Source organism: Onychomys torridus, chromosome 10 (assembly GCF_903995425.1).
Source record: "Onychomys torridus chromosome 10, mOncTor1.1, whole genome shotgun sequence".
NCBI lineage: Eukaryota > Metazoa > Chordata > Mammalia > Rodentia > Cricetidae > Onychomys > Onychomys torridus.
The window spans coordinates 25,186,306-25,213,008 of record NC_050452.1 but is presented as its reverse complement, the minus strand read 5'-3'; the positions used below and the strand labels follow the sequence as shown (position 1 = coordinate 25,213,008).

The following is a 26,703-nucleotide window of genomic DNA, read 5'->3' as shown; positions in this document are numbered from 1 at the left end:
GCTGGATGAGACAAAATCCCCTCCAGGGCGTCCTCTGCTTACAGCCCTTCTTGCTGAGGGATCAGTAGAGGCTCAGCCAGGCTGGGCACAGAGCATGCCAGTATGGCTGTGGCCCAGATAATAAGTGGCCCCAGGCTAGGGAAGGGAGCCCAAGGACTCTGCCAACCGTCTCAGCCCCTGAAGAGCTGCAGCCCTGCATCTGCCCGGGCTGTGCCGTGCCAAGAAATGGGATGGCACACGTGGGACAGGGAGAGCTGGATCTCCGGCCCTGAGGGTACAGAGAAGTGCGGCCCCCGAGAGGGCAGAGCCTGGACTTGGAAGAGTGGTCCTCAGGGGAAACAGATCCCTCAGGAGTGGCCCAAGGCCTTCCAAGCTTGCACCCTGGCCAGTGGGGACGCCACGCAGGCTACAAGAGCTCTGCTTTCCTCCTCAGTTGGGTTTCTAGGTTCTGTGCTGGGGGACGACTTGACTCTTAGTCTCTAGGACTTTGGTGGAAGGCTCAGAAATTCATGGGCCTTAGAGCTATCTCTGATGCCCACCTTGTGTGAGCATTAGCCTTTCCTGAAAAGCCCTGTAGAAGAAGAATCTGAAGCCAGATCTTAGCCCCTCAAGCCTCAGGCTCCTCAGCTGTGAAATGGGCAGACACAGGTGGATGGGAAGACTGGCTTTGGGTCTAAGGAGGGTCAGAGGAAGGGACCCAGGACCCCAGCCTTGTGCCCACCTCTACTCCACCCCCAGCTCTGGACATGAGTTTCTCGCCTGCCTAAAAGATCACAGCACTAACTGGATCCCAGGGACTCCTGTGGAGGCCCTCCTTTCCCAGGAGCTCCTGGGTGGTGGGAAGTTAACGCTACATCCAGGCCAGGTGAGGGCACAGGCAGGGTATAGGGGCTAGCACTGTCCTCAGAGCTACCACCAGGTCCTCCACAGCTGGGCCATGGCTCCATGCAAGGCCTATGGGGTGAGGATTGGGGTGGTCAGTGTCTAGGCTTGAAGTGCCCGTGGGTAGTGGCCCAAGGAGTAAGCTGGGGGAGGGCTGCAGGCAGCGGTTAAGTGTGGAGTGAGCCTGGGCACTGCATGTGCCAGGTGGGCACTCGGTGGTGCCTATTTCATGCCACTGCGCAGCACCTGGTTGGCCGCGATGAGCATGACGCTGATGATGAAGGCGATGGCGAAGGCGCAGATCAGGCTCTTGCGCACGCACGTCTGGCGGATCTGCTGGTTGGAACAGGCTGCAGCCGCCCACCAGGAACACCAGGGAAAGACAGAAGGGACAGGGAAGGGATGGGATCAGGTCTGCACTTTGGGACGTGGATTTGACTTGGGGCAAACAAGGACACAAGGCTGGGGACAAGTAAGGAGGCTCCCGTGCAAACCCCTGGTGTGTCCCTCTGCTCGAGCACTGGAACCCACCCACAAAGTCCCAAGGCAGGCCACTCACTCTCCACGTCCACAGGACACTCCTCGGCGGTGCCCAGGTGGCTCTCCTCTTCGGTCATGATGATGTTCTCTATGTCCTTCATGGACAGGTGCTCGCAGAAGGTGTCATAGAGGAGTCGCTTCAGCTCGTCCACTGTCAGCTTCTGCATGTCACACTTGGGTGGCAAAAGGGACAACCGCTGTGATCACTCCCTGCCACAGTCCCCACCCAGCACCCCATAGGTGCACAAGCCCAAAGACAGGCCTCCAGATCCCATAAGACTAGAACCACCTAGTCCATTCCCCCAAGGAGCCCAGGCATCAAGTGGTCATCCCCCACTCATCACAGTGTGGGTCTAACACTCAGGCCCCTCAACACCGCCACAGTTACACAGTCCCTGTCAGCCAGCATACCTTCCAGAAGACAGTGTCAAAGTCCGTGCCGTGGAACTTCTCTGGGATCCCCGAGGTGGAAAGCTTGGGTCCCAGGAGTGTTACAAACTCCTCAAAGTCCACTTGGCCATCACCTAAAGTGAGCACAGGGCTAATGAATGGGTCAGACTGAAAGCAGGATCAGGCATCCCGAGTTCAAAAGACATGAACTGGAGTATTGGCCTGCCGCAGACCTTCCATGGGACCTCAGCCCCTTCCCTGAGCCTCAGTCAATTTCAGGGATGCCTGATATGCCAGACTCTGAGCTGATGTTGAGGCTACCAAATGTGATGGGGCTCTACTGGAGACTGGGGGAGGCGAGCAGCAGATGGTCCCCAGATGTGGGAGACTCTCCTAGTACACTCAGAACTAACTCTCCATGGCTCCTCAGCACAGTGCCAGTCGCTCTGCCGGCTGCCCAGACTAGTGCCTGCTCCCTGGAGGGAGAGGAAAGGGGAAGAGATAATGGGTGGACTGAAGCAGAGGGACCTGACATTACTGATCATTCTTAGGAGTTTTTCTTCAATAAAATACCAGGTGGTAAATACAGCCACCTTTTGTTGGGGTGGTGGGCGCTTAGATATTTATTCCACTCTCCTTATCTATACTCAGACCACGGAGTGGGTGGGGCAGTCCTGGACCCTGTGTGTAACTGGGACTGCCCCACCTCCTCTGGCCTCCGCTTTCTGAGCTGAGGAATGCTGGTAGATCATGACCACCCAGGAAGCAGGAGTCCAGAGTGCACGCAGCCTCCGTGGTTCAGCCCCAGGGCCTAGGTGATGGTGGGCAAGTCAATCAAGGCAGGGTGTCTCACCATCCATGTCCAGCCGCTGGATGATAACCTCCAGCTCCACCTCGTTGGGCATGTAACCCAGGGAGCGCATGGCCGTTCCCAGCTCCTGCTTAGAGATGAAGCCATTACCGTCATGGTCAAACACCTTGAAGGCCTCTCGGATCTCTGTGGAGGAACAGAAGGCTGAAACCTCAGCTCTGTCCCCAACAGCCCCTTCCCAGATTCCTGGGATCCGACAGTCCCACTCAGAACCTGGAGCTCTGCTGAGAACCAGTCACAGGGTGTCCAGGACACACTCTTGGGTCTCTGCACAGGCCAGGCAGAGGAGACAGGTGCACCTGGCCTGAGCCAGTGGCCACTGTGGGTCTGACAGCCTTCCTGGTATGCTCAGGACTACACCATGTGGTAGGTGCAGGGAGAACACCAGATTGACCGGCCCGGTTAGCCGCTGAAGGCAGCAGGGAACTTGAGGGCCCTTCCCCCTACCCCCTTCTCTCTGCTGCTGTCCCTTGATTATCACACCCAGCAGGGGCCTAAAGAACATTTCCCCAGAGGACCAGTCCATAAGACCCAGCTCCGGGAGGGTTCCTTGTTCACTTTGCAGACTCCTGGCCCCTTTGCCTCAGTTGTTCCCCTGGGTACAACTGAATTTCACTCAGCAGGCAAAGGCAAATCGTGTGTGTGCGCGTGTGCATGCACATGTGCATGTGTGTGTGTGTGTGTGTGTGTGTGTGTGTGTGTGAACAAAGACACTGCAGACCTAGAAGGGTTTATGGAGGCCAGGAGGTCAGCCTAGCTCAGTGTGGATTCAAGGCTCCTACACTATCCTGCTAGTTAAACTATCACAGGCCTTAGGACTCAAGAGCTCATACTGTCCCTGGCCTTAGTAGAACAGGGAGTGCAGGCCAGTCTGTTGGCCCCACCACAGAGCAGAAACCATGGCTCCACAGAAAGGTGGCTTGGCTTCAGGTCCCGGTCCTCATCTGGCTCTTCCATGTGGGGTCACATGAAATCTAGAGGTCAGAGTCCCACAGGCAGGCTGGGGTAAACATTGCCCCCACCCCCACCCCCCACACCTTAGGCAAGTCTTGGGGACTGGTTTCTGCATCAAGAGCTTTAGGGCCAAGAAAGTGGCTAGGCTGGTAGATCTGAGCCAGATCCAGGGGGTACTGAAAACCCTGGGCCCTGAAGGAGGCATTGTGCCCCTTGTGGCCAGAGATGACCGGGCAGCAGCCAGCGCTGCTGCGGAGAGTCCAGTTGCCTGGGAGTGCCTGGATAGCTTGCGGGGGGGGGGGGGGGGGGGGGGTGCCCCCCATTTGTAACCATGCTGTCACCTTTCTGGACTGGTGTCCTGGACACAGTCCCTGGGAAGCCCCTCAAGCCTGGGCACACCAAGACTGCTCTGAACCTGCAACATTTTTCGGTTCCCACATCAAACTCAGATGTAGCCTAGATTCCCAGCTAGCATGATTCAGTTTCTCTCTGCCCCAAGCTGGCCTTGCCTTTTCTCTGGTTGCTCACCCCTCCACACATCTGTTCTTTCCCTAAACTGGATTGTTCTGGGACAGGTGGGTCTTGTCCACAGTGTCCCCATTACCTGGAACGGGGCCTGTCATGGAAGTATAGACATGCTGGGTGATGAAACCGACGTGGGAGCCGTCTCCTAGAGCACTCAGAGAGAGACTCCTTCGTAGAGGTTTACGCACCTCAGTGCACGGTCTCTGGGCCACCCACAGAAGACAGAAATAAAGCTGAAGGTGAGGGAACCAGCCACGGGTTGGTTTGGGGAACCTCAAAGTCAGAAATTGTTCCCCTTGGAGAATGATGCCCATTAAGGAGCTCAAGGAAGGATGCCAAAGTCCTAGATCCAGTGGGGGCTGCTGTGGAAGCCACCCTCTGCTGTGAGCTGAGGTCTGAGCTATACTTCCCACCTTGGCAGGGTTCAAGGTGACTCCTCAATTGCAGGGATGCCTCAGTGCCCTTTTCTGAGGCCCCTGAGGAAAATGCACCAGAAGGAGAGACACTAACGAGCAAGTGACTCTCCGGGCATATGCTCAGGGGACAGGCTCTGAGACAGTCATGTGGGTACCAAAGACATCTCGGGCAGGGCTGACCTCCCAAGGCTGCTGGGTAAACTCCCAGCTAGCCACTCTCCATCTGTGCATCACCACCCCCCCCCCCCACCCCCACAGCACACCTAGCTCACACTAATGTTTTAGAGCACCAACCCAGCCCAGTCCCCTCCATCTGCCTACAGAGGCCCAGTTCAGGCATCATCTTCTCAGTCAGAGAGTATTCTGATGTCACAGACCCAGGTTTGAATCCCAGCTCCAGCCCTTCATTGCTGTTTACCCGTTCAATGGGACTTTCGGCAATGAAGAAACAAGAGAAATCGTATGTGCAAGTGTTTGGCCAAACCTGGCTTTGATGTGGCCAATGTAAAGCAGATCATCCCAGATGGCAATGTGGGAAGGGAAAGGTCTGGGTGAACCTGGGATGCCAGGCTGACCTGGGATGCCAGGCTGGCCTGCCTGCTGCCTGGGACCAACACCCAAAGCCAGAGTTTGAATTCCAGTTCTCCTGCTCAGCAGCCAAGTCCTGGGCAAGGCACTTTATTTCCCTCCGAGTCTCAGATGCCTCCCACTGTGAGACGGGGAGGTTCTTGTCCCGTGGCTGGGGTCTGGCTTCTGCGAAGGGCTCCCTGAAGGGGTGGGTGTCATCGGGGTGCCTGTCACTGTATGCCATGGAGAATCACTGCATTCCCCGAAAGCCTTGCTCCTTCCCTGCACTGTGAGGCCAGGCAAAACTCATTGTACTCCATCTTGGCATGGGGATGTCTGGCCCGGAAACGGGCTGGCAGGACCTCTAGGTTTCCAGGCTGATATTGTCCCCCACTTGCCATTTTGAACCTGACATCTCAGACCCTCCCCAACCTGTGGAGCTGCACAGGGGCCCGAGACTCCAGCAAACCCAACAGGAAGCCAGCACTCTGCCAGAGAGTTTGAGTCTAGATAGCTAGGGAACACTGGCAGAGGCAGTAGCCATCCTCTGTGGTGGCTGCCATTCTCCGCGGTGTTGGCCCTGCGCCCCAACTCTCCCTGAATTTCTGGCCTGTGCAGAGGCAGCTGATGAGTTGGGCTTCAGGAGGCAAGGGCAGAAAGGGGGTGGCCCTACACCAGTGCCCCCAACTGGCCACCCTCAACACAGGCTCAACAGTCAAGTGCCCACCTCAGAACCCAGCTGCGTGGCCACTTGTCTCTCCCCTCTTTCTGGCCAGTCACTCCCATGCCTGACCTTGAATGCTGGACCCCCGCTGTCTCCGTGACCAGTCTGTCTTGGGTGTTCCTGGAGGTCCCTGCTTGGATGCATTTCAGAACAGGGGTATGTCCCAACCATGGTGGAGTATTCAGGACAAATGTGGGAGCACACTTGCCTCTCTCACAGGGGCTGGGCGGGCCTCCAAGGTAAATGTTTCCTTTCCTCCTCTTGCCATAACCATGCTCAGCTCCCCAGGGCCACAGGCCCCCCCAGTCCTTGCCCTCTTGGCCCAATGCTCTTGTTCCTTGCCGCCTTGCCTCATGGGCACTACATACTCCAAGCTCGTAAGGTGCTCTTCCTCAGCCTCCCCTGTTGTTACATTTGGGTTCTCAGCCCCCACTGCCAGGCCCTGTGCTGGGTACTCCCACGGCATTCTCTGCCACCATCATCCTGGAAATGCCAATGCCAACCCCGTTGATAGATAGGGAAACCCGGACTCAGAGGCAATTGATTGTCCAAGTTCACTCCATGAGCCAAGAGTGTGGAGGGAGACTCGAACCTAGTGCCGCCTGGCTGTCCTCATTTCACTCCCACATTCCCCTCCCCCCTACGCAGACTGACTGCCCCCCTGGATTCCTGCAGCAGGCAGGCGGCGGCGCAAGGTGTCTGCAGTATTTCATCCCAGGCCACCGACTCCCCTACCTAGTCCGCTGGCCCCTCACTGATTCCTTCTAAGCACGGGCCTGGGTCTTCCCATGACTGCTCTGGGACAGGAATGCTAGTGTGTCCTGGAGAGGTGGGGGGCAGGGATAACAAAAGTACCATCTGTATGAAGGACAGCACCCAGCTCTGGCATTCAAGCCCGCTGCAAGGAGCCCAGGGCCTGGAGAGGGCCTTCAGACTTTCAGCAGCCAAGAAGAATCATGGAGAACTTTCTGTCTTCATGTGTAGATTCCCACAGGCATCTGCTGGCCCTGTGCCCTCCACCTGCCAGCCACGAGGATGGCCCTGTCCTTCAGGTGCCCCTGCACCAGGGCCCCTCTGCTAACTCTGAAGGGGATCAGAGAGAAGCAGGGAGTGTGTTTGGTGCGCTGGTGACTAACGCCACTGGGCCTCTGCCAGCATGCCCGCTGGATGGCTCAGGCGGATCCTGAGCCTCCTCCGTGCCCTTGCACTGCCCACCACTGCCCTGCTCACCCCTGCATGCCAGTCTCTCTCAGCATCTCCCTATCCTGAGTGTGCACTCTAGGACCAAGAGATCAGGAGTGGAGGAACCTAGTGAGACCTGGAACTGTGGAGGCAAGGGCATGGTGGGGGTGCTGGGGTCTGTGCCCAAACCTGCAGGGGGGGGGGCGTCTGGGAAGACATGTTGCCTCTGTCCCAGGGATGAGGAGGAAGGGATGGATGAAGGCTTCTGTGTGGCCCAGAATAAAAGGCAATAAAGTAAAGGAAAACTGGCCTGTGCCCTGTGCCCCTCCTGGCCCCTACCACCTCCCCCCTTTCCCTGGCCCTGAAGGAGGCTCTGCTTTGGTCCAGTCCAGACAGGACAGGACCTGGGTTTCACAGGGTGAGTGCTAAGGTCAGGTCAGGGACAGCATGCTTCCATCTGTCTTGCCTGTGTTGAGGCTGAGACCCCCCTCTACGGCTTTTCCTGTACCTGAGTTCGTGGGGGCTGGCTGTGGGAAGCAGGTGTCTGGTGGCCTGTGGTGCAGTGAGCATGGTAGTTGCTTTCTCTTTCCACAGTCTACTCGCCCAAAATTTGCCCCGGACCAGGCCTGGGCTGAGGAAAGACTTTCCGAATGCCTCCCCTGGGCTCCCACCAATGTCTTTTCCTGTGTCGCTCCCTCCAACGCACTCCTATGGGCTCAGCCGAGACCCCAGAGCTGAAACCCCTCGACTCCAGGGATCGGAGACAGGTCCATTCTCTGGGTATTATCAGCCCCTCCCCCAGCAGCCGACAAACATCCTAAGGGACCAAGATTCCCATCAGCTCAGAGTCCCCGACTCCACTCTATATGGGGCCTCAAGAGGCCTGGGGGAGGGGAATCATGAGCATACCCCCGCCCCCAATCTCAGCAGAGAAAGAGCTAGGGAGGCCCCAGGGGTCTCACTGCACCCCAGGACACTCAGTCGCGGAACCCAGCCCCTGCCTGCTGCGCCGATCTTCAGTTGCCAACTGCCTGCGGTCCCTGTTCCCGAAAGGCAAAGGACTAGGGTCGGGGGAGGCTTGGGTTCCGGCCTTTCCCTTCCAGGCTTCGCTATCGAGACTGAGCCTCCCAATCCGGCCACTTGTTGTCGCCACCGCCTCCCGGCCGCTTCGGCAGCGCACGGGTGGGGGGGTCCCTCGCAGGGCCGCAGAAGGGGATGAGGGCAACCCCGCACCCGGCAAGAGCGGGGCACTCGTCCTCTCCCCTTCTCCCGCTGCCGGAGCAGATTGGATTCTGAACGCGACACGAGCGGAATGTCAATAGGAGCGCAGAGCCACGGGCGGGCGCGGTGGAAGGGATCAGGATGCGGGCGCTCCGGCGGCGGGCGCGGGGGGCACGGCTCGGACCCCCCACTTCAGCCGCCGCCGCCTTGCGGCACCGTCACCGCGGGCCACGCGGCCCGGTGACCCCGCTGCGGGGCCCCCGCAAGTTTCCGCAGCGCCGGGGGCCACGCGGGCAGGGGCCGCGCCGTCCCCGCGCCGCCGCGACCCCTACCGCGGAGCCCGGAGCCACCGGGCCGTCCCGCCTCCCGCGCAGCCGCTCAGCCGAGTCGCGCAGCAGGGTCCCCGGCGCCCCGCGGCCGGCCGGCGCGGCACCTGGGCGCACAGGTAGGAGGGCGCGTGGCGGGGGTCCCGGCGGGGCACTCACCCTCCAGCTCGTCCTCCGGGATATCCACCGGGCGCTGCTCGGACAGCAGGTTGGGCACGGTGTAGATGCCCCGGTACATCAACGCCGCCGTCACCGGGTGGAACGGCATCTTGGAGGCTCCGCGCCCGACCGCCCGCCGCAAACTTTGAGGCCGGGGCTCATGGGCCGCCGGCGGCCCCGGGGGCGGCTGGAGCGGGCGGGGCGCGCGGTGCGGCGCGCGGTGGCGGTGGCGAGGTACGGGACACCCGCCCGGGACCTAGCGCCCCCGCGCCCCGGGCCGCCGGGCCATGCCGCCAGCTCCCTCGTCGGGCTCCCGGCCGGGGCCTCGCAGGGACAGCGGGGGCGGCGTCGCTCGGGCCTCTGGGCTCCCACCGCCCCGCGCTGCGCTCCCTCCGCTCTGGCCCGCGCGCTCCGCGCTGCTCGCCGCCCGCTCGCCCGCTGGCTGGTGCGGCCGCCCGGCCCGCCGCTCCGGCTCCCGCCGCCGCCGCCGCCGCCGCCGCCTGCACTCGCGCTCGCTCTGTGCGGCGCTCGCCGCGCTCCCTCCCCCGCCCGCCTGCCCGCCCCTCCCGCCCCCGCCCCTTCCAGCCGCCGGCCCCTGAGCGGCCGCCCCGAGCCTGCCCGGGCGCCTTCTCTCCCGTTCGCCCCGATTCTGCTTTCCCCCCGGTCTGCTTCGGGTTGCTGTCTCCCGCACCCCACGTTCTCAGCCAGCCGGACCAGGGTGGTGTGGAGTGGGGGTGGAGCTGTTCCTTGTACCCACTGTCCCACCTGCCCCCTCTAACCCTCCCCCAGCAAGCGCCGAGAGATGAGAACTAAAGGCTAGAGAGACCCAGAAAGGTGAGGTTGCCCCAGGCGCGGGGGTCCTCAAAACCAGTAATCCTCATGTTGGTGCCGGGAGAGGCTCCAAGGTAGGGAAACTGAGGCTTAGAAAAGGACGTTGGCCAAGGTCACCAGGCAGGGCCAAGCACAGATCTGCAGGAGACTCTACCGGCCTGTGGCTGACACCAGCAGTTGACTGGATCCCACACGGGGCTCTAGTCCTGGATTCTTTCTGAGCCCTTGCCACTCAGCTTGCAGAGCAGAAGCCAAGGTCTATCTCATGTCCCCAGGGGCAGTGAGGAGGAGACAGACGACCCAGAGCCTGTTGGTCACATGGCTGCAGGTTAGACCATCCTCGGGACTTGAGCATGTGGGCTACGGGGGTGGGAGCAAGTGTCTGAGGGTAGCATGTGCATGTGTTTATCTTTATCCTTCGTCCAGGACACTGTGTACATGCATTTTCAAATCCACAAGCAGATGAGTGTCTGAAGTATGCATGACCACCTACATGTGCCAGGACAGTGAGCTGGCAGGGAAGGGCATAAGCCTGGAGGCAGGTGTGCGCAGGTGTGAAGGCCCTTGAGCTGGGAGTGGCATGTATACTGTATATGTGAGCAGAGATGTGTGTGTACGTGTACAGTTATGGGAGATGGTGACCCTCTGGCCTGGGTGGGCCTCAGCTGGCCTCAGTCTCATTCTTGGAACCCCGGTCTGAACAATCTCCCTGCCCCCTTGGGTCCAATCAGCCAAAGGCCCCAGCAGGGGAGCTGATTGCCACCGCCCTGCCCGGCCATGCCCTTCTCAAGCTGATTACATTTTTCTGTGTGTTTCTGCTTTTGTTGATGATTAATCATAGCCCTGTCTTGGGCCCGGAGAGAGGGGGGTCAGTGAGAGACACCAGCCCCAGCCACCCTAGGCCAAGGCAAGCTTGAGCCTTTCAGCACTTGGACACGCTCTGAATCTCTCAGAGGCATATGAAACCTGTAGAGAAGGCAGACAAACCCCAGCTGTCATCCGAATGTCCGCCCCAGGCCTCTGAACCAGCTTGCTGCCTGCTCAGACCTGGGGTTGGAGTTGTAAGTAGGCCCAGAAAAGCGCCCCCCCCCCTTCTTGTCCATTTGCCCACCCACCAATCAGCTGAATCCAGGACACCCTTTAGGATTTCTAATGGAGCAGAGCTGAGTCGCAGGAAGTATCAGCCACCGGCTACATCTAACACCTTCTTTCCGTGGGACTTCAGTCATGTCCCTTAACCTCCCAGGGCCTCAGTTTCTCCACATGAGGTAAAAGTGGCAAGGCTACCTCTCAGGCAAGGGTAAAAATGAAATGATTAAATGTGAATCGCTTTTGACGGTGCTCCCCAAATCTCTTGAAGGTTTCCCATTAGCACAAAAATCCACCCCCCCCCCACGGGAACATGTACTAAACAATCATAGTGCTAAGTATTGATTGAGGGGTGATTCGTGAGCACCTCACTTGCTAAGCCTTCCCAGACAGTTTGCTGTTGGGCTAAGGGAGAGGGTTGGAGCCTGCTGACAGACCGCAGGGACCATACCTCTTGGTGCTTTCTTGGGAGGCTGCCACAGTGGGACAAGGTGGCTCCCTCCAGTTCCCTGAAGCCCCTGGCCTTGCTGCCCAGTCAGGGAAATCTCAAAAGAGGCAGAAAGGAATCAAGAAAAAAAATCAAGTGGACATCCTCCATACAGCTAGGCTCTACAAGTCTGTGCTGAAGGTGCAGGTGTCCATGGATACAGGGGCTGACCCCCAGACATTGACCTTGGTTTGCATCCAAGGGGTCAAGCTGTCCATTCATGTGAGCAGGGTACTCCCCAGAACAAGCACCCTCCATGTCTACGTGGCAGGCACTCTGGGATGAAAGCCTTAGCATCATAGTGTACCACACTCTCTTGGGCAATCTGTGACATTTCAGTTCCCTGGTGACTCAAGCTGGTCCCTCCAACTCTCCCCCGATGCAAAGCCACAGTCCAGGACACTCTAGTTGGTGACTCAGTGGGCTGCCCATTCACACTACACTTACTGGACTAGTAGCTGAACCTGCTCCCTTTTGCCTGCTGGCTGGGGACATAGGACATACCTGGGCTATGCATGCAAACTGCCTGGTCCCTCTCCTCCATCCCTTGCTCCCAATCACAGGCAGGGATGTGCCCGCTGAGGGAACTGTAGAGACCAAATCCAGCTGTAGAGTCATTGGAGGCAGAGGCAGGGGCTCCCGAGGCCAGGCTCTGGGATGTGCTGACTTCCTGCTCTTCTAGACTCTGGGAAGCAGGTTGCTCCTGGGAACTATTGTCAACCTCCTCCACCCTCCAGTGCTGTATGACATTCAATAGACAGACCCCATGTGCCCAGACTCTGCATTTGATGCCAGTATGGCGGCAAGGAACTGACTGTGCCTAGGGCCACGGCTGCAGTGTGCAACCGAGGCTGAAGCCTGCTGTCTGATGTAGGTGGGTGAAGCTTTTACAGAGGGACATGGAAGCAAGACTTCAAACATCTCAGGGCATGGGGTCAGCAGAAGGATGTATTGAATAGTCAGAATTCTAGGAGGCAGAGCTCACCAGCAGGGGTCCTCCTTGAGCCTCAGTTTCCTCATCTATTAAATGGGAGCACATCTGAGTGTAGAACAGCAAGATTCTGGTTTCATCAAGCCAGGAGAAGTCTGGTGTGGAGCGAGGAGGTGAGAGGTGTGAGGTTACTCTTAGCTTTAGAAGGCAGGTTCTGGGGGATGGAGAGATGGCTCAGCGGTTGAGAGCACTGTCTGCTCTTCCAGAGGATCCGGGTTCAATTCTCAGCAACCACATGATAGCTCACACCTGTCTATAACTCCAGTTCCAGGGGATCTGACACCCTCACAGACAGACACACATGCAGGCAAAACACCAATGCACATCAAATAAAAATAAAAAGGCAGGTTCTGAGTCTGCATCCCTCAGGTTCCTTGTGTGGGGGCTGGGGCTGGGCTGGACTCGGCAGAGGAACGTGAACACCTGCGAAGTGAATAAGAGAGTCACCCAGCTGCCCTGTCCTCTCTGCACATCAAGGGAGCAGACGGTGCGATCACAGGGTGTGAATTATGTCTGTCGCTCCCCAGCTGGGGGAAGGAGCTACTGCCATCACACTGCGCCCACTAGGAGATGCATGGGCCCCAGGCCTTCCCAAGGGGATCTCATGGACCTCAGGGCTTAGCCTCCGGCCAAAGAGGCTGGAGAATGAGGAAAGGTGATTCACTCACTGAAACCTGAAACCAACTGTTTGTTTCCTTAACAGCCCTCCCGAGAGAGAAGAGCAGCAGGGCTTCACCAAGTCCAGACGCTGACCCCTTCCTTGCACGAGCAGCAGAGTTCCTGCCCTGCCTAAGACAGGGCCCTTCCTTCTGGGCACAGGAGGCCTCTCTTTTCAAGATAACACACTCCCTGGCTGGACCTGCACTCTGAAGCCCGCTGCGGCTTGCCACCCACGTTCAGCACCAGGGAGAGCGCCCAGCAGAGCTCTGGCAGGCCCTGAGCTGAAAGGAAACGGTGGAGGACCCAGGAGAGCCTGCCAAGACAACCTGAACCAGTGACCGGAGGAAGCCAAACTTGAAGGAAGGTAAGCATCAAGGTCATGTCTGCACCACTGGCCACAGTGTTGCCAGAGCCAAAAGGTCTGACTGGAGAGAAGCTGTGGGGCAGAGGCACAGGTTGGGGGAAGGGGGTGTCTAGGGACAGCAGAGACTCTGGCCTCTGCTCCTTGGCTAGAGAACAACGTTGTTCCAAGAACCCAGTGGGGACAGTGTCTGGAGGTGAATAAAATATTCATTGTCCAGGCACTCACTTGATGAATAATGGAATTGATAAGCTTGCAGGCTCAGGCTGGGCCAGGAGAGGGTGCAGTCCGGAACCTGTGGGCCCCGTTTGCTCTGATCCCTGTCCTGTACGGAACACCCCTCTGAGCCTTCAGTCCGGCTCCCGAAGGTGATAGGATCAAACCTGACGGCATGAGCAGTCGTGTGAGGGACACTAGAGAGGGCAGTCCTTAAATCTGTTGCTCTTCCAGAAGCAACTTGAGGATGGAAAAGCACCTGGAGGTGTGGGATTCAGGGTGACTGCGATGAGCCCTGATTGCCAGCTGTCACTGGCTTGGAGCCTTGATGATGGCAACTGTCTTGGCCTCAACTTCCTGTCTTGTGAAATGGGCTCATGCTGCTAGCACACAGAGTAATAAAGGTGAGGATAGGTGATGCCACTGTCCCTGGCTCTAGACGTCCTGAGTCTATTCTCTGGCTCCCATGATCCTCTGGGCCTTGGAGTGGCCTCACCTAGCTGTAGAGAAACAAGCTAACTGACAGAAGAGATGTGATCACAGATGGAGAGATACTTATGACCCTCAGGGCAAGATTGGCCCTCAGTAACCATAGTAACCTCGCCCACCAGACACACGTTCAGGCATTCAGCCCCTTGGCCTGAGGAACTGGGTGTACTTTGAAGGCTCGGTGGGAGCCTCCAGGGGAACGGAAAGAAGACTGGAGGGGAAACGGGAAAATCGGTAGAGGTAGAAGAGTTTGGGGTGTCTTGCCCAGAAAACAACAGGGACCTCAGGCCTCAGTCTTCCCCTCAGGAAAGTGGGAGCCTCTGGTTGGGGACTAGGAGAACTTACAGGCTGTGAGGCATCATGGGAAGGAGGGGAGGGAACCATGGTGTCACCAGACTGGCCCTTGCTCGGAGTTCCCTTCCAAAGAGAAAGCTGTATCTGGTGGAGATGAGGAACCGGGTAGGCACTAACAGCTCTGGCCTCCCAGACTCCTCTCTCAGTCTGTTGCTCATAAGTGCAACCAACTGTCTGAGGTACCTGATGGGTCCATCTCAGGCCAACCTGGTGCCACAGCTGCGGGTGACATGTCAGTGGAAGTTACCTCTTCTGGACAATCCTCCTCTCCTCTTCTGGTTTCATGTGACATTAAGGCTCATCTGGGTGCTGAGGTGTGCAGACCTATGAGGTGAGGGTCTGCACCCTGGAGCTGTAGAGTTTGGTCTCATCCTCTGGGAGCATCTATAGAGCAAATCACTGGATCTCCAAGAGATTAGGTACCTCCCCTGGGAAAAAGGGGGAGCCCAGAAAGAATAAGATATGAAGGGATTGATCCCAGGGTCCAGGACAGGATAAATATTTCCATGGCAGTCCTCGATGTTAGGGACTTCAGGTAGACCTGCCTTAGTGTACCTGGCTGCAGCCTGTCCAGGGACTTCTTGCTGCCTAGAGGAAGTGGCCAGCATGTGCCCTTCCGGTTCTGCCTTTGTATGCAAAGACCTCTCTCCTGTTTCCACACAAAGCACTGAGGACCCTAAAGGAACACCTGTGTGTTCCCTGGGATAGGCACAGTGCTAAAGTGTGAACACCCTTCAGAGTGGGTGGCATTTTCCCTTCATGCGAGCCTGTGGGCAGAGGAAGAAGTCAAAAGGGGTCGGAGCAGATGCAGCGAGGCCAGAGTGGAGATGAGTTCCCTGTCCCTCATTCCATGGCTCGGTTACTGAGATTAGCCTGGCATCAACCCAGGGCACAGAAGAGAAATACTTTGTTCACAGGGAGTGTGTAAGAGGTGAAGGCAAGATGTTGCCTCTAGAGGAGCTGGGCTTGGGGAACCCCTCAGCTTCTGCTACCACCAGATCTGCGTGACACTGGGTTATAATCCTATGGAGTTCCCAGTGTTAGGGAACTGGGTTACCTGGAGGCGTTGGGGATGGTAGATGGAGAAACTTCTTCCAGGGCCAAGCTAGGTCTCTGTCCCTCACAGCCCACAGCACCTCATCATGTTGAGCCTAAGTGATGATAAACCAGCTGCAGTTTAACTGGTGATTAATCCTGGACAGGGCAGCAATGGCGTTACTAATTGGATCGTTAGAGATTTGTGCTTTATGGCTGCGTAATTAGAGAAGCTGTAGGGGGCCAGGGTGAACTGGAGGGGGGTATGTGGGGTTGGGGGCAGGGCACAGCAGACAGCACCCCTTAGCAGGCCATAGCTGGCTCACTACAGGGCCTCTGCTCTGCTCACCTTCCATGCTGGGGCCCTAGGTGTCTGAGTAGGGGGCTGGCAATAGCTCTACATGCCACTTCTCTGAAGTCTCCATTCCATCACGTTGGGAGGCAAAGATTTTTGCAAAGTGCTACTTGAGAGGAACCCCCTAATCTCATAGCCCAGTTCCGCAGGGGCAGAGGGACACTTCTTTATATCCTCCAGGCCCACAGGGCTGACTACAAAAGGTCCTCATCTGATTGCTTATTGTTACTTTTTTACACTAGGAATGGAGCCCAGGGCCTCGCACACACTGGCCATGCTCTCTACCACACACCCCCAGCCTCCCTTCCTCCCTCCCTTCCTCTTTCCTTCCTTTTTCCCTCCCTTCCTCTTTCCTCCCTTCCTTCCTCCCTTCCTCCTCCCTCCCTCCCTTCCTCCCCCTTCCTTCCTTCCTTTCTTCTTCCTTCCTTCCTTCCTTCCTTCCTTCCTCCCTCCCTCCCTCCCTCCCTTCCTTCCTTTCTTCCTTCCTTCCTCTCCTCCTCTTCTTTTTCTTTAAAGATTTTTAAAAGTTTGCACTTATGTGTGTGCTGGAGTATGTGTGTCACATGTGCGCAGTGCCTGCAGCGGTCAGAAGAGGGTATCAGATTTCATGGAGCTGGGGTTACAGGTGGTTGTGAGGTGCACAGTGTGGGTACTGGGAACCAGACTCGGGTCCTCTGAGGAGCAGGAAGTGATCTTAACTGTTGAGCCATCTCTCCAGGCCCCAAAGTCACCTTTCAGATGGTCTTTCCCTTTAAACTAACCAAGCCACAAAACAGACAAGTGACGCTTGTCCTCATCCTGATCAGAGCACATCTGCCAGTGTGACCCACAGCGGAGATACATACCTTTCTGGTCTGGTCTGGATTTTGTTCACTGCTGTAATGATTGTTGAATAAGATGAAGGACTTGAGGCTGCTTACAGAAGTGTCCCAGGGAGATGAAGTCGTGTAATGGGGACTTGGGAGCTGAGCAAGGGCTAGAGTCTGACATGGGACAAGGCAGTTAGAAGGATACCCCTGCCTGGGTTCTGTTCCCACTCCTCAACCCCCAACAGCAAGCATCGTGGCAGGAGACAGTGCCCCAGCAAACTAGATCAGCAAATTACTTGGGAGAAAGGGTTTGGGAGATAAAAAATCCTGCCCTGCCAAATAGGGCAGCTGCCACCTTCAGCCAGGTCACCCTGTGGGTTCCACCTGACTTTTTTTTTCCCCCTGAGACAAGGTTTCTCTATATAATAGTCCTGGCTGTTCTGCAATTTACTCTGTAGACTAGGTCCCCTCGAACTCACAGAGATCCACCTGCCTCTGCCTTCCGAGTGCTGCACCCCCCTCTGCCTGACTCTTTTACCTCCCCCCATAAACAGCTGCATCTGGATTGGGCCTTGGGGCCCCAGGATGGCCCCTCCTTGGCAGACACTGGACCTTAGGTTGCAGGGAGGAACCATAGCGGCTGAACACCCTCCTGAGCACAGGTGAGTAGTGCTGAGCCCAGCAACACGCTGCCCACCTGCCTGGCCTGGCCGCCTCAGCATGGCCAGGTGATGTACGATCCACTGCCCTGCCAGGAAGTGACAGCCGATGAATGGGCAGTGCTGGGGAGCAGGCTCAGAGCCAGGTGCCATGAGCAGTAGGAGGCAGGCGCCTGGCTCGGGAGAAACCATTCCGGGAACGTCACCTCCCTGACCCAGGGCAAGATGGGAGGTGGGGACTGTCTTGGGCATGATGCCCAGACACTAGTCTTTAATGTGGGCAGTACAGGGAGTGTGCATTGCAGGGGATTCTTGGCCCCAATTTCCTTATCTATAAAATGGCCAACAAGGAACCATGAGGAGACATGGACATCCACTGAGAGACAGACCCCAGACTCAGGCCCGCTGCAATCCAACATTCCTGGTCCCTAAAACCCTGCTTCTTCCTCTCTACATCTCCAAATCTGAATCCCTCCCTCCAGGCTCCAATCCCCTCCCTCCCATCTTTCAAATGGGAAACTTGGGAGGAGGTCTTGGCAAGGTCAGGGCCAGACCTTAGGAGACTGACTCCTCAAGGTGGGTTTTGAAAGGACCCTATCCACACTGTGGTCCCTGGGTGCTAAGTGCCAGCTGCCTTTGTTGCCCAGCAGGGATAGAGAACAATCAAGACATCACTGGGTACAGGGAAGGGGGCTGGGGGCCAGTGCAGCTGCTGTGACCGAGTTGGGATGCGCCAGACGCCTCTGTGAGCTCTGTCTGCATCCAAGGAGACCAGGACATCCAGCGGACGGTGTGCCCTTGCATGCCGGGCCTGGAAAGGGATGAGGAGGGGGGTCATTCTGGGGACCCAGGCTGCCTGTGGGCCCAGGCAGTGTCTCCTGCCATCTGTCCCTTACCCTGCTCCCCAGAGGATTCTGAACACTATGGGGCCTCCAGTGACTGTGGATATGTGACACAGGTGTACACAGATGGGCCTAGATGATACAGACACAGCTTGGTGGCTGGGATTGCACACAAACATGCAGCCACTGGACATTTGGTGGGGGTGTATGCCTGAACAGTCTGACATCTGGATTCCAAGAACCAAGGAGTTGGCAGAACAGGTGTGGACATGTGCACCAGGGTGAGTGTGCATGCTCCATTCACACCTGGATGGGTCATGTTTGTTGCACACATGTGTGAGTACACACTCAACATGCACTAAAGTGCTGCTGAAACAGCCCTAGGCGAGATGAAGAAGGTCAGTCCCCACTATCAGATAGGGAAACTGAGGGGAGAGGCCTGGCTCAGGTTGCTGGGATTCTGCATAGGTGTCTAGGTAAGTGAGCCCTGCTCTGTCCTTTGTACAAGGTGGCAGTCAGGCTAGAAAGCATCCCTCCCATGAAGGCTGGGGAGATGACTCATCGCTAAAGAGCACTGGCGGCTTTTCCAGAGGACCCAGGTTCAATGCTCCGAACCCACATGGTGGCTCACAACCATCTGTTAACTCCAGTTCCAGGGGATCCGACATCCTCTTCTGGCCTCCGTGGGTACCAGGCAGACATGTGGTGCACACACATTCATGTAGGCATCAAGGTAGGAAGACAGGAAGGCTTTGGTATCAGAGTTGGGCAGGGTTGCTTGAGTCCCCTGCCTGAGACCACCTTTGGAAAGGGGACACCTCACTCGGTCCCCAGTCTCTTCATTTGTGGAATGGAGTCCCCATCCCTCCCAGCCTCTTGATGGACAGAATTGGTGAGGTCTTAAATACCCACACCCTTCCGTGAGTCAGGCCTGGGGACCGAAGGTCACCTTAGGGACAAGGCGATGGTCCAGAGCTGCATCCTGGGCTGCACCCTGCACAGGCTCTCCTGCTGGACTGACATCTGGGAGAGAAGAGGAGCTTGAGGCGGGGGATGAGGGCGCTGAAGGGCTGTGAGGCTGGGCGGCAGGCCTTCTGGTTCAGTTAGTGGAAGGATTTGTCATTTTAATGATGTGATATTTCTTGCCTGGCTCCTGTCAGTGGCAAGAGGGGACAGCTGCCTCTACCAGTGAGAAGGTGCTGGACTGGTGGGGCAGGCTTGATGCCCATGTCTGTCCAGGCGGAGGTGGAGGAGGCTGGAATTTAGGGGATGGAGGGGCCAAGAGCTTTTCCTTCCAGCACAACTCTGCGTGCTGCTGTGCGACCTTGGGCGAGTCCTTCTCCGTCTCCAAGCCTGCTTCGTCTCTAGACCGGGATGGTACCCCAGCTCCGGGCACAAGCACTGTTGATTCCAGTCAGATCCCGCCTCTCCTGATCCCTGCTCCACCTCACTGCCATGGCATTCGGCACGTCCTTCCTCATTTCTAGGACTTGGTGAGATCTGCTCATCTACCTGGTCTCCTGTCAGGTCCGAGGAGGTGTTCAGTCAGCCTGTCTCCTGGTCACTTGGTGACTGCTAATGTCCTACTCTGCTGGGCTTAGCACTGTGCTCCAGCACACAGTAGGGCCTGGATAAGTATGTTTCTTGAATGACTGAATGAGCAGCCCCAGACCTGCCCTCCTGACCCGCTAGCGCGGCTTCATGAATGCAGATGGCAGTGAGTGTGGCCTGGTGGGCGGCCTATCCATCAGCCTGGCGGTGTGCCTGACCAGATGGAGCTGAGCCCCTGAGGAGGGGAGGGGAGGAGAGGATTCATCACCCACAGTAGGTGGCAGGCGTGTGGGCGTGCCTATCCAGCCTCTTGTGGGATCCCCATCCATCATGCTGTACCAGCGACTCTGTGGAGGGGAACAGGCTATGGCCTCAAAGAAGGCTTCTCAGGGTGGGTCCTCCAGCAGATTTCAGCTCTGTGGAACAAGGGGAAACTGAGACCTAGAAGATAATAGAACTTCACAATAGGGGCTCTAGGGTGAGACCAACGAACATTTGAGTGACTCCAAGACTCACTTGTTTGACCCTTGGGGAGTTTCTGAGAGCTGCCCCCACCCCTCTGTAGGAAGCAGTTTTCTGGAGAAAAGCATAGTGCCTAGTACACAGCGTTCAGGCCAGGTCATGCCCCCCGGGCCAGAGGACAAAGAGGTAGGTGACTTCAGTGGCAGGGCCAGTGGATCCAGGCAGGCCCACCACCAAGGGGAAGGAGACTTTGATGTGCTTTTCCTGCCAGTGAGGCTGGGGGAGGGCCAGCTGGTGATGACCAGGCCCTTGGTGACCACAGCTCAGCTGGCTGACCAGCTGGCCTGGAGGCTGCCCTGCTGCAGCCTTGCCCAGCCCCCATGTCAGTTTTCTGGGAACTCACTGTCTCCCCCTCAGCCTTTCTGAGTCACTGTTTCACCTGGCTGCTCAAGGACCCTCCAGCCAGAGATCCTCATTCCGCCAGCCAGGACTCACCAGCCAATAGGTACCAGACACTCCCATGTGCGGGACTCTGTGCTGGGCAAGGGGGCTCAACAAGGAAGTAGGCCTGGGCACTGGGGAGGTTACAGGTGGGTCTGAGCTGTGTATCAAGCATAGGCCTGACAGATTAAGGAGAGTGTTAGGGGACATTAGCCCTTTCGTGTCACAAACTCCCTGGCAGTTATGGGCATTGCTCAACACCAGGCGCCATGCATGCACTTTGTGGGCATTATTTCTTTTACTCATCCATGACAGACTTTGATGGTTCTGGTTTCCAGCTGAGCAAATCCAACTTCAAATAGATAACAGAACTTTTGGGGGACCCTGCAGCTGGAGGGGAGCAACATTTGAGCTTACACCTTGTGTTCTTTTCTTCCTAGCAGGGCATACTGAGACCACCCTCCTCTTCAATGCCCTGCTGCTGGGAGGTCAGGCCTGGGACTGTCCCACCAGACTCTGATGTTCCCTGGACAGTGCAGGTCATCCTGGACCTGTCCCATGCTGCTGAGTCCACAAGAGGATTGTTGTCCACATCTGGGTAACTCAGAGAAAGGACTTCTGTCCTGTGGGGATAGAGTGGTGTTCCTCTGAGGCTAAGTGCAGAATGAACCCAGGCATGGGAGGTAATGGGGCTCAAAACAGCTGTGAGAAGTCACATGGGCCCCGAGCCTATTCCCTCCCATCATACAAATGAGCAGAACACACAGGACCCTTCGGGGCCTCCCATGATGCCTCAGAGGACCTAAGCAGGTGCTGTGGCAGCCTTTGGGCTATGGTGTACACAGTGTCCAGGCCTCTCCTGGACTGCCTCAAGGATTAAAGCCTGACAAAGAATGTAAAGGCTGCTGGATGCAGTGGTGCATGCCTGTAACCCTAGTACTGAGATCAATCCATGTGAGTCTATTTAATAGGTAATAAGGATTTATTAAGACATAAATTGAGGAAATACATTCATGAATACAAAACGGAGTAGACAGCTGAAGTTGCCCTCTGATCTGAGCAGCAGTGAATCCACCTCTCAGGCAGGAGCAGGGAGCAAGGGCATGTGACCCTTGTCCCTCTCCTTTTAAGAGGTCAGGTACAACAGCAGGAAGCATTGCCTCCTTCAGGCCCTATAGCCCAAGGTCATGGGCAGAGCAAATACCACTACACCTTAGCACTAGGGAGGCAGAAGCATGCATGTTTGAGGCCAACCTGGTCTACATAGTGAGTTCCAGGACAGCCAAGGCTGCCTAGTGAGACCTTGTCTTAGTGCAGAGGCTCGCCAGTAAGGTGACTCAGTGGGCAAAAATGCTTGCCATGCATACTTAATGACATGAGTTTGATTCCTGGAACCCACATAAAAAATAGAACCAACTCCACAAAACATGCTGTGGCATGGGCGGCCCCCTCAGCCACACAAACACCAATGATAATAGTAGTAATAATTAATAATGACATATTAAAATATTGTAATAGAGAGTCTAGGTATGTGTGGTACAGACCTATAATCTGAACACTTGGGAGGGCATTTGAGTCTGAGGCAGTCTGGGCTACATACTGAGTTCTGGGCCAGCAGTCTCAAACAAGCAGACAAGCAAGCCAGCAAACTGTATTACACCGAATGAATGATATGAATCTGCAATCCCAGTACTGTGGAGGCAGAGACAAAAGATCAGGAGTCTGAGGTCATCCTGTCCATTGTAAGTTTGAGGCCAGCCTGGGATATATGAGATACTCCCTAAAAATAGAAATGTAAGGGGCTGGAGAGATGGCTCAGTGGTTAAGAGCACTGCCTATTTTTCCAGAGGTCCTGAGTTCAATTCCCAGCACCCACATGGTGGCTCACAACCATCTATAATGAGCTCTGGTGTCGTCTTCTGGAGTGGAATGCAGAAAGAATACTGTATATATAACAAATAAATAAATATTTTAAAAAATTTCTAAAAATGCCAAGGAGATCATAGGCTACTATTGTCATTAATTGCTCTTACATTTCTCAGGCCTGACCAGAGCAAGTGTTTAGGAGACAATGGTCTTGATTGCATGAACACGGGGGTCTGTGCTAGGATGGGGAGGAGGCGTGGGTGGTGTCTGGACGGGCTGTGAGGAGTTGGGGGAGCCTGAGGAAGGGCTTTGCTGTCCAGCTACTGGAGCAGGGAGACTCTAATGAAGTGAGTTAGCTCCGGGCCACACTGATTTCACGTCTCGATGGCCACTTCTCAGCTGGTAAATGTCACTGGAGAGCAGCAGACACTCCTGGCAATGGCTCAGCTGCAGATGGGGATGGGCCGGATGCCAGAGGGGCTAAAGATGCCCTGGGAATGCTGATGTAGGACCAGGGTCCCCGTCCCTGTGGCTTCCTGGATGGCTGCACCCTCCAGGCTGTAGTTCTGTCACCAACTTGGGGAATGCTTGTAACTGCCAGTACCGATTCTGACCCTCCACGACGCAAACTCCAGGCTGCTTCTTGGTTTGCCAGATTTACACCTTTCTTTGCCTTGCGGAGGTTCCAAAAGGGAGGCCCAGCTGCCCTGGGCTTCTGAGTGGGAAGTAGAACCATGCAAAGCTCTCTGGGCCCATGCTCCATCTTGAGCTGTCGCCCTCAATTACTGATCCAGGACACGCAAACAGTACACAGCTCTAACCACACAGCAGCCGGCTTCACTTAATACACTCTCTCTGCAGCAGGCATTGGCTCAGAACCAAGGCTTTCTGATCTAATGTGGCCCCAGGAAGACCCTGTAGTGGGCTTAGAACTGACTCTTGTTGGAAAGGGATGTGTAGCTGAGAGCCCAAACAGCAATATAAGCCAGAGCATCTTCACATGATCCTTGTGGGCCCCAGCCTTCCATCCAGCCCCTACTCAGTATATCTCAAAGCAGCCTCCTGAGGTGGGAGTTTGCTCTGGAGGTCAGGTTGTTTCTTCATGGCTCATTGGCCTACCCTGGATAGGGGAAAATTGGGTTCCCTGAAGATTTGGAGGCACAAGACCACCCATCTCAGATAAAAGCAGAAGGGAGGCATTCACTCGCCGCTGTACCCCCTTTTCCCTTCTTCCCGAAACCCAGTCTCCAGGTCTAAAACCTGCAAAGTTCAGCCCAACTCATATCTGTCCCAGACCCAACATTTCCTATGCACATGCCTGGGTTTCCCCCAGAGGAGCCGGGAGCAGTGGCCTGGGAACTGTCATGTGGCAGCCAGCTAGGTCCCCCAAGAAAGCTGTGATTTCCACATGGAGAGCTCACTGGGGGTTCAGCCAGTGAGCACCCTCCCTGAGTTAGTGGTAGGCAGTTCCTACCTCCTGGCATCCCCCACCAAAACTCTCTTCCTTTCCCTTCTAAATTTGGCCCTTAAGGTGCTGGGCCCCAACTATGCATGAACCGGCCACAGCAAGGCCCACTGAAGTTGCTGGTAAAGTTGTACCAAGATCCCAGAGAGCCAGCAGCATGCAGCTGTTTCCTCCAGGAAAATGCAATTCCACTGGGAGCTGCTCCCTGCCCCTCGTCCTTGGCATCCCCACGTGGAGAGGGGAGTCCTGGAATCCCCTGCCAAGCTTCCCCTTCCTTGGGAAAAGAAGAGGGAGGAGAGAAAAGCCGTATTAATAAAAGAATAGAATGCTGCAACTAACTCCTTGCTGGTGCGTGCAGCCCAGAATAGCAATGGGCTTTCTCAAGGCAAACAGAACTCCCCAGGTGTTAATGCAAATTCACTCGCTTAGGATGAAAGAGGGTTGTTTCCCCCTTCGCTGGTTAATATGAAGGACTTAATAGATTCAGCCTAGGGAACTGGGGACCTCAGCCTGGGAGCTGAAGGCAGGGAGGAGGGAGGGAAGGAGGGGAGGGATCGGGCGTGGTCCCCCGTGGATTTCAAAGCAGAGCAACTGTCATAGCAGGGCAGGCTGAGGACTCTGCGCCTGCCACCCCATCCTCCATCCTGACTGACAGGAAGGACCTGGGACTCAAGAGGCAAAGCACTGGGAAAGTCTGGAGTGGCCATGCCAACCTTCTGTCTCCATTAATCTGGGGGCCTCGAAGGCCCCTTCCCATGCCGTGCCAAGAGAGTGTAGGGCTAGGAGAGAAAGTGGGGTGAGGTGGGTATTCATAACACAGGCCAAGCTGGCTGGGTCTAGTCCATCTCCACCATTCTTTCATTTTCCTCAATGGTGACACTCCTTTGACAGAGCTGAGGAAAACCAGGCTGTGAAACTGAAACTTAGGGGATCCCAGAGTTCTTGTGCAAACATGACCTTGTACAGCAGAGGCTCAGGAGCCCAGAGAGGAGACAAGACTTCCTCAAGTCTGTACAGCGAGCTGGAGGGATCAGAGTCCTGCCTGCAGCAGCTCACTGGGGCTTTCTGTCAATCTCTCCTCCCAGCCTGGAGACCCTCAGGTCTGGACCAAGCCACACAGCCCAGAGCATTCAAGCTTTTCCTGCAGGCTTCCCAGGGCACCACTCTCCACGAAAACTACTCACTCACTCAGGACCTCCAGCGAGGAAAGAGTGGAGCTGCACCGAGCGATGCTTGGCTCCCATAGGTGAGTGCCAGGACCTCTAGAGGGGTGTCACATGGATTCAGAGAAACTTGGAGAGAGCCCAGCTGTGCTGACCAGTGTTGGTTAGAACTTAACTCTGGTCTCTCGGGGTAAATGGCACAGCAGGTACCTGTCACAAGACACCTCCACAGCCTGCTCTTGCTTTTGTTTATTGACTTAATTCCTTCAGATCAAAGGCTACCCCTTCCTCCTCAATGGGGGTGGTGGTGGAGGTGGCAAATTACATTATTTATATTGGAGATGGGCAAGGCTCTTTGGGGACTACTCCCTTATGCCTGATAAGAGAAAATTAGGTCACTGCCACCTCTCTCTAGTGTCTGCTGCAAGGCTCTTTCAACCTAGGTGCCTTGGAGAGGGGCGAGATCCATATGCAGAGCTGGTCGTGGTCCATCCAGATCTGGTCTTATATCCTGAACCTCCAGTAAATTATTGACCCAAGTGGAGAGTATTAATGTGGCACAATAACATCCTTCCCAGGCAGCTCAAGCCAGGCTATCTATCATTCCGTGGGCTCTGCAGCTGGCACTGGGCAAACACTGAGGACAAATAGGCCAGATGCAAGGTCATTAAGCTCCAGGTGCAGGGGGTGGGATGAGGCCCACATGGGGCAGTGGGTAGGCCTGGTGTCTCTGGGCTGTGACTACCTCTGGGTCACCCTGGTCCTTTTCTCTGCCTCCTCCTGCCTCAGCCCTCCAGAAGACATTATACAGAGAAAGCCAGCTCCCTGGAGTGACCACATGTCTAGGACCTTCTAGGCATTATTAATCTCTATAAAACCCTTGAAAGTCCCATTGACAGCACCAAAAAGTGAAACCACTTGCCAGGGTTGGATGGCTAGTAAGTGGCTGAGCAGGTGTGGGACCCCAGGCTTATTGGGCCAAGTCAAGAAGGGCTTTAGCTGGGTGGTGGTGGCGCACACTTTTAATCCCAGCACTGGGGAGGCAGAGGCAGGTGGATCTCTGAGTTGGAGGCCAGCCTGGGCTACAAAGTGAGTTCCAGGACAGGCACAAAGCTACACAGAGAAACCTTGTCTTGAAAAAACAAACAAACAAACAAAAAAAGACTTTCTCTCTGCTAGGACTTGTCCCCAGCGCCCCGAAGCTGATGATAAAGATTTCAGATGCCAATGATGGCACATACCTGCTATCTCAGCACTTGGGAGGTGAGATGGGAGGATTTTCTTGAGTTCAAGGCCACCCTGGAATAGAGGAAGAGCCTGTCTAAAAACAAAAACATTGTTTCTTCATGCCGTTCCTGATGTTACATGACCATACCACATTTTTCTGAGAAATTGGAATACCTTATTTATTTAGGTTTTTCAACACTCTGTAGACCAGGTTGCCCCAAACTCAGAGACCTGCCTGCCTGAGTGCTGGGATTAAAGGCATGTGTCCACACTGCCTGGCATTTAAATTTTTATTATTGTCTTGGAATAATTAAGTTTTTTATTACAAATGTTTATGGGGGGTGGCGTGCACATGCTGCGGTACTTGGGTAGAGGTAGGTCAGAGAACAACTTGTGGGAGTCCATACTTCGTGGGTCCTGGGATTGAATTTAACACAAGTGTCTACCCACTGAGCCCGCTCGTGGCTCTGGAGTACTTATTTCCATTCCTCCTCTGCCCGAGGCCCCTAGAGGTATCACGTCAATCACTGTTACGGAAGTGACAGCCGACCGGTCTGCCCAGGGGGTGAGGCCAGTGCTATGGCCAGGCAGAG

At 56.0% G+C, this 26,703-nt stretch overlaps 2 protein-coding genes across 10 annotated transcripts; one reads left to right on the top strand and one right to left on the bottom strand.

The window, feature by feature from the left end:
- Window positions 1–274: 274 nt before the first annotated feature.
- Cabp7 (calcium binding protein 7) lies at window positions 275–9,194 on the bottom strand. Its single transcript, XM_036200378.1, has 5 exons — window positions 8,758–9,194; window positions 2,666–2,809; window positions 1,834–1,946; window positions 1,442–1,595; window positions 275–1,232 (listed from the first exon to the last, which is right to left on the bottom strand). The coding sequence occupies exons 1-5, from the start codon at window positions 8,864–8,866 to the stop codon at window positions 1,105–1,107; spliced, it is 648 nt and encodes a 215-aa protein (XP_036056271.1). The 5' UTR covers window positions 8,867–9,194; the 3' UTR covers window positions 275–1,104.
- Window positions 8,001–24,952, top strand: LOC118591960 (translation initiation factor IF-2-like). Of its 9 annotated transcripts, none has more exons than XM_036200390.1 (5): window positions 8,001–8,717; window positions 9,864–9,916; window positions 12,859–13,179; window positions 16,989–17,096; window positions 20,830–21,557. In XM_036200390.1, the coding sequence occupies exons 1-3, from the start codon at window positions 8,414–8,416 to the stop codon at window positions 12,946–12,948; spliced, it is 447 nt and encodes a 148-aa protein (XP_036056283.1). In that variant the 5' UTR covers window positions 8,001–8,413; the 3' UTR covers window positions 12,949–13,179; window positions 16,989–17,096; window positions 20,830–21,557. The 9 variants fall into 9 exon arrangements, 6 of the variants coding, with proteins under 6 accessions (XP_036056283.1, XP_036056279.1, XP_036056278.1 ...); XR_004946034.1 differs by lacking the exon at window positions 8,001–8,717 and adding an exon at window positions 24,806–24,952 and having other exon boundaries at window positions 9,338–9,916; window positions 20,830–20,987; XR_004946033.1 differs by lacking the exon at window positions 8,001–8,717 and adding an exon at window positions 19,234–19,428 and having other exon boundaries at window positions 9,338–9,916; window positions 20,833–21,557.
- Window positions 24,953–26,703: the final 1,751 nt, after the last annotated feature.

Excerpts from the sequence above, each read along its gene's own strand:
- LOC118591960 (XM_036200389.1), top strand. The coding sequence starts at position 8,414 with ATGCGGGCGCTCCGGCGGCGGGCGCGGGGGGCACGGCTCGGACCCCCC. Across the intron at positions 8,718-12,858 it reads CGCGGCACCTGGGCGCACAG|CCCTCCCGAGAGAGAAGAGC; the intron begins GTAGGAGGGCGC and ends TTTCCTTAACAG.
- Cabp7 (XM_036200378.1), bottom strand. The coding sequence starts at position 8,866 with ATGCCGTTCCACCCGGTGACGGCGGCGTTGATGTACCGGGGCATCTAC. Across the intron at positions 2,810-8,757 it reads CCCGGAGGACGAGCTGGAGG|AGATCCGAGAGGCCTTCAAG; the intron begins GTGAGTGCCCCG and ends GTTCCTCCACAG. Across the intron at positions 1,596-1,833 it reads TTGACACTGTCTTCTGGAAG|TGTGACATGCAGAAGCTGAC; the intron begins GTATGCTGGCTG and ends TTGCCACCCAAG.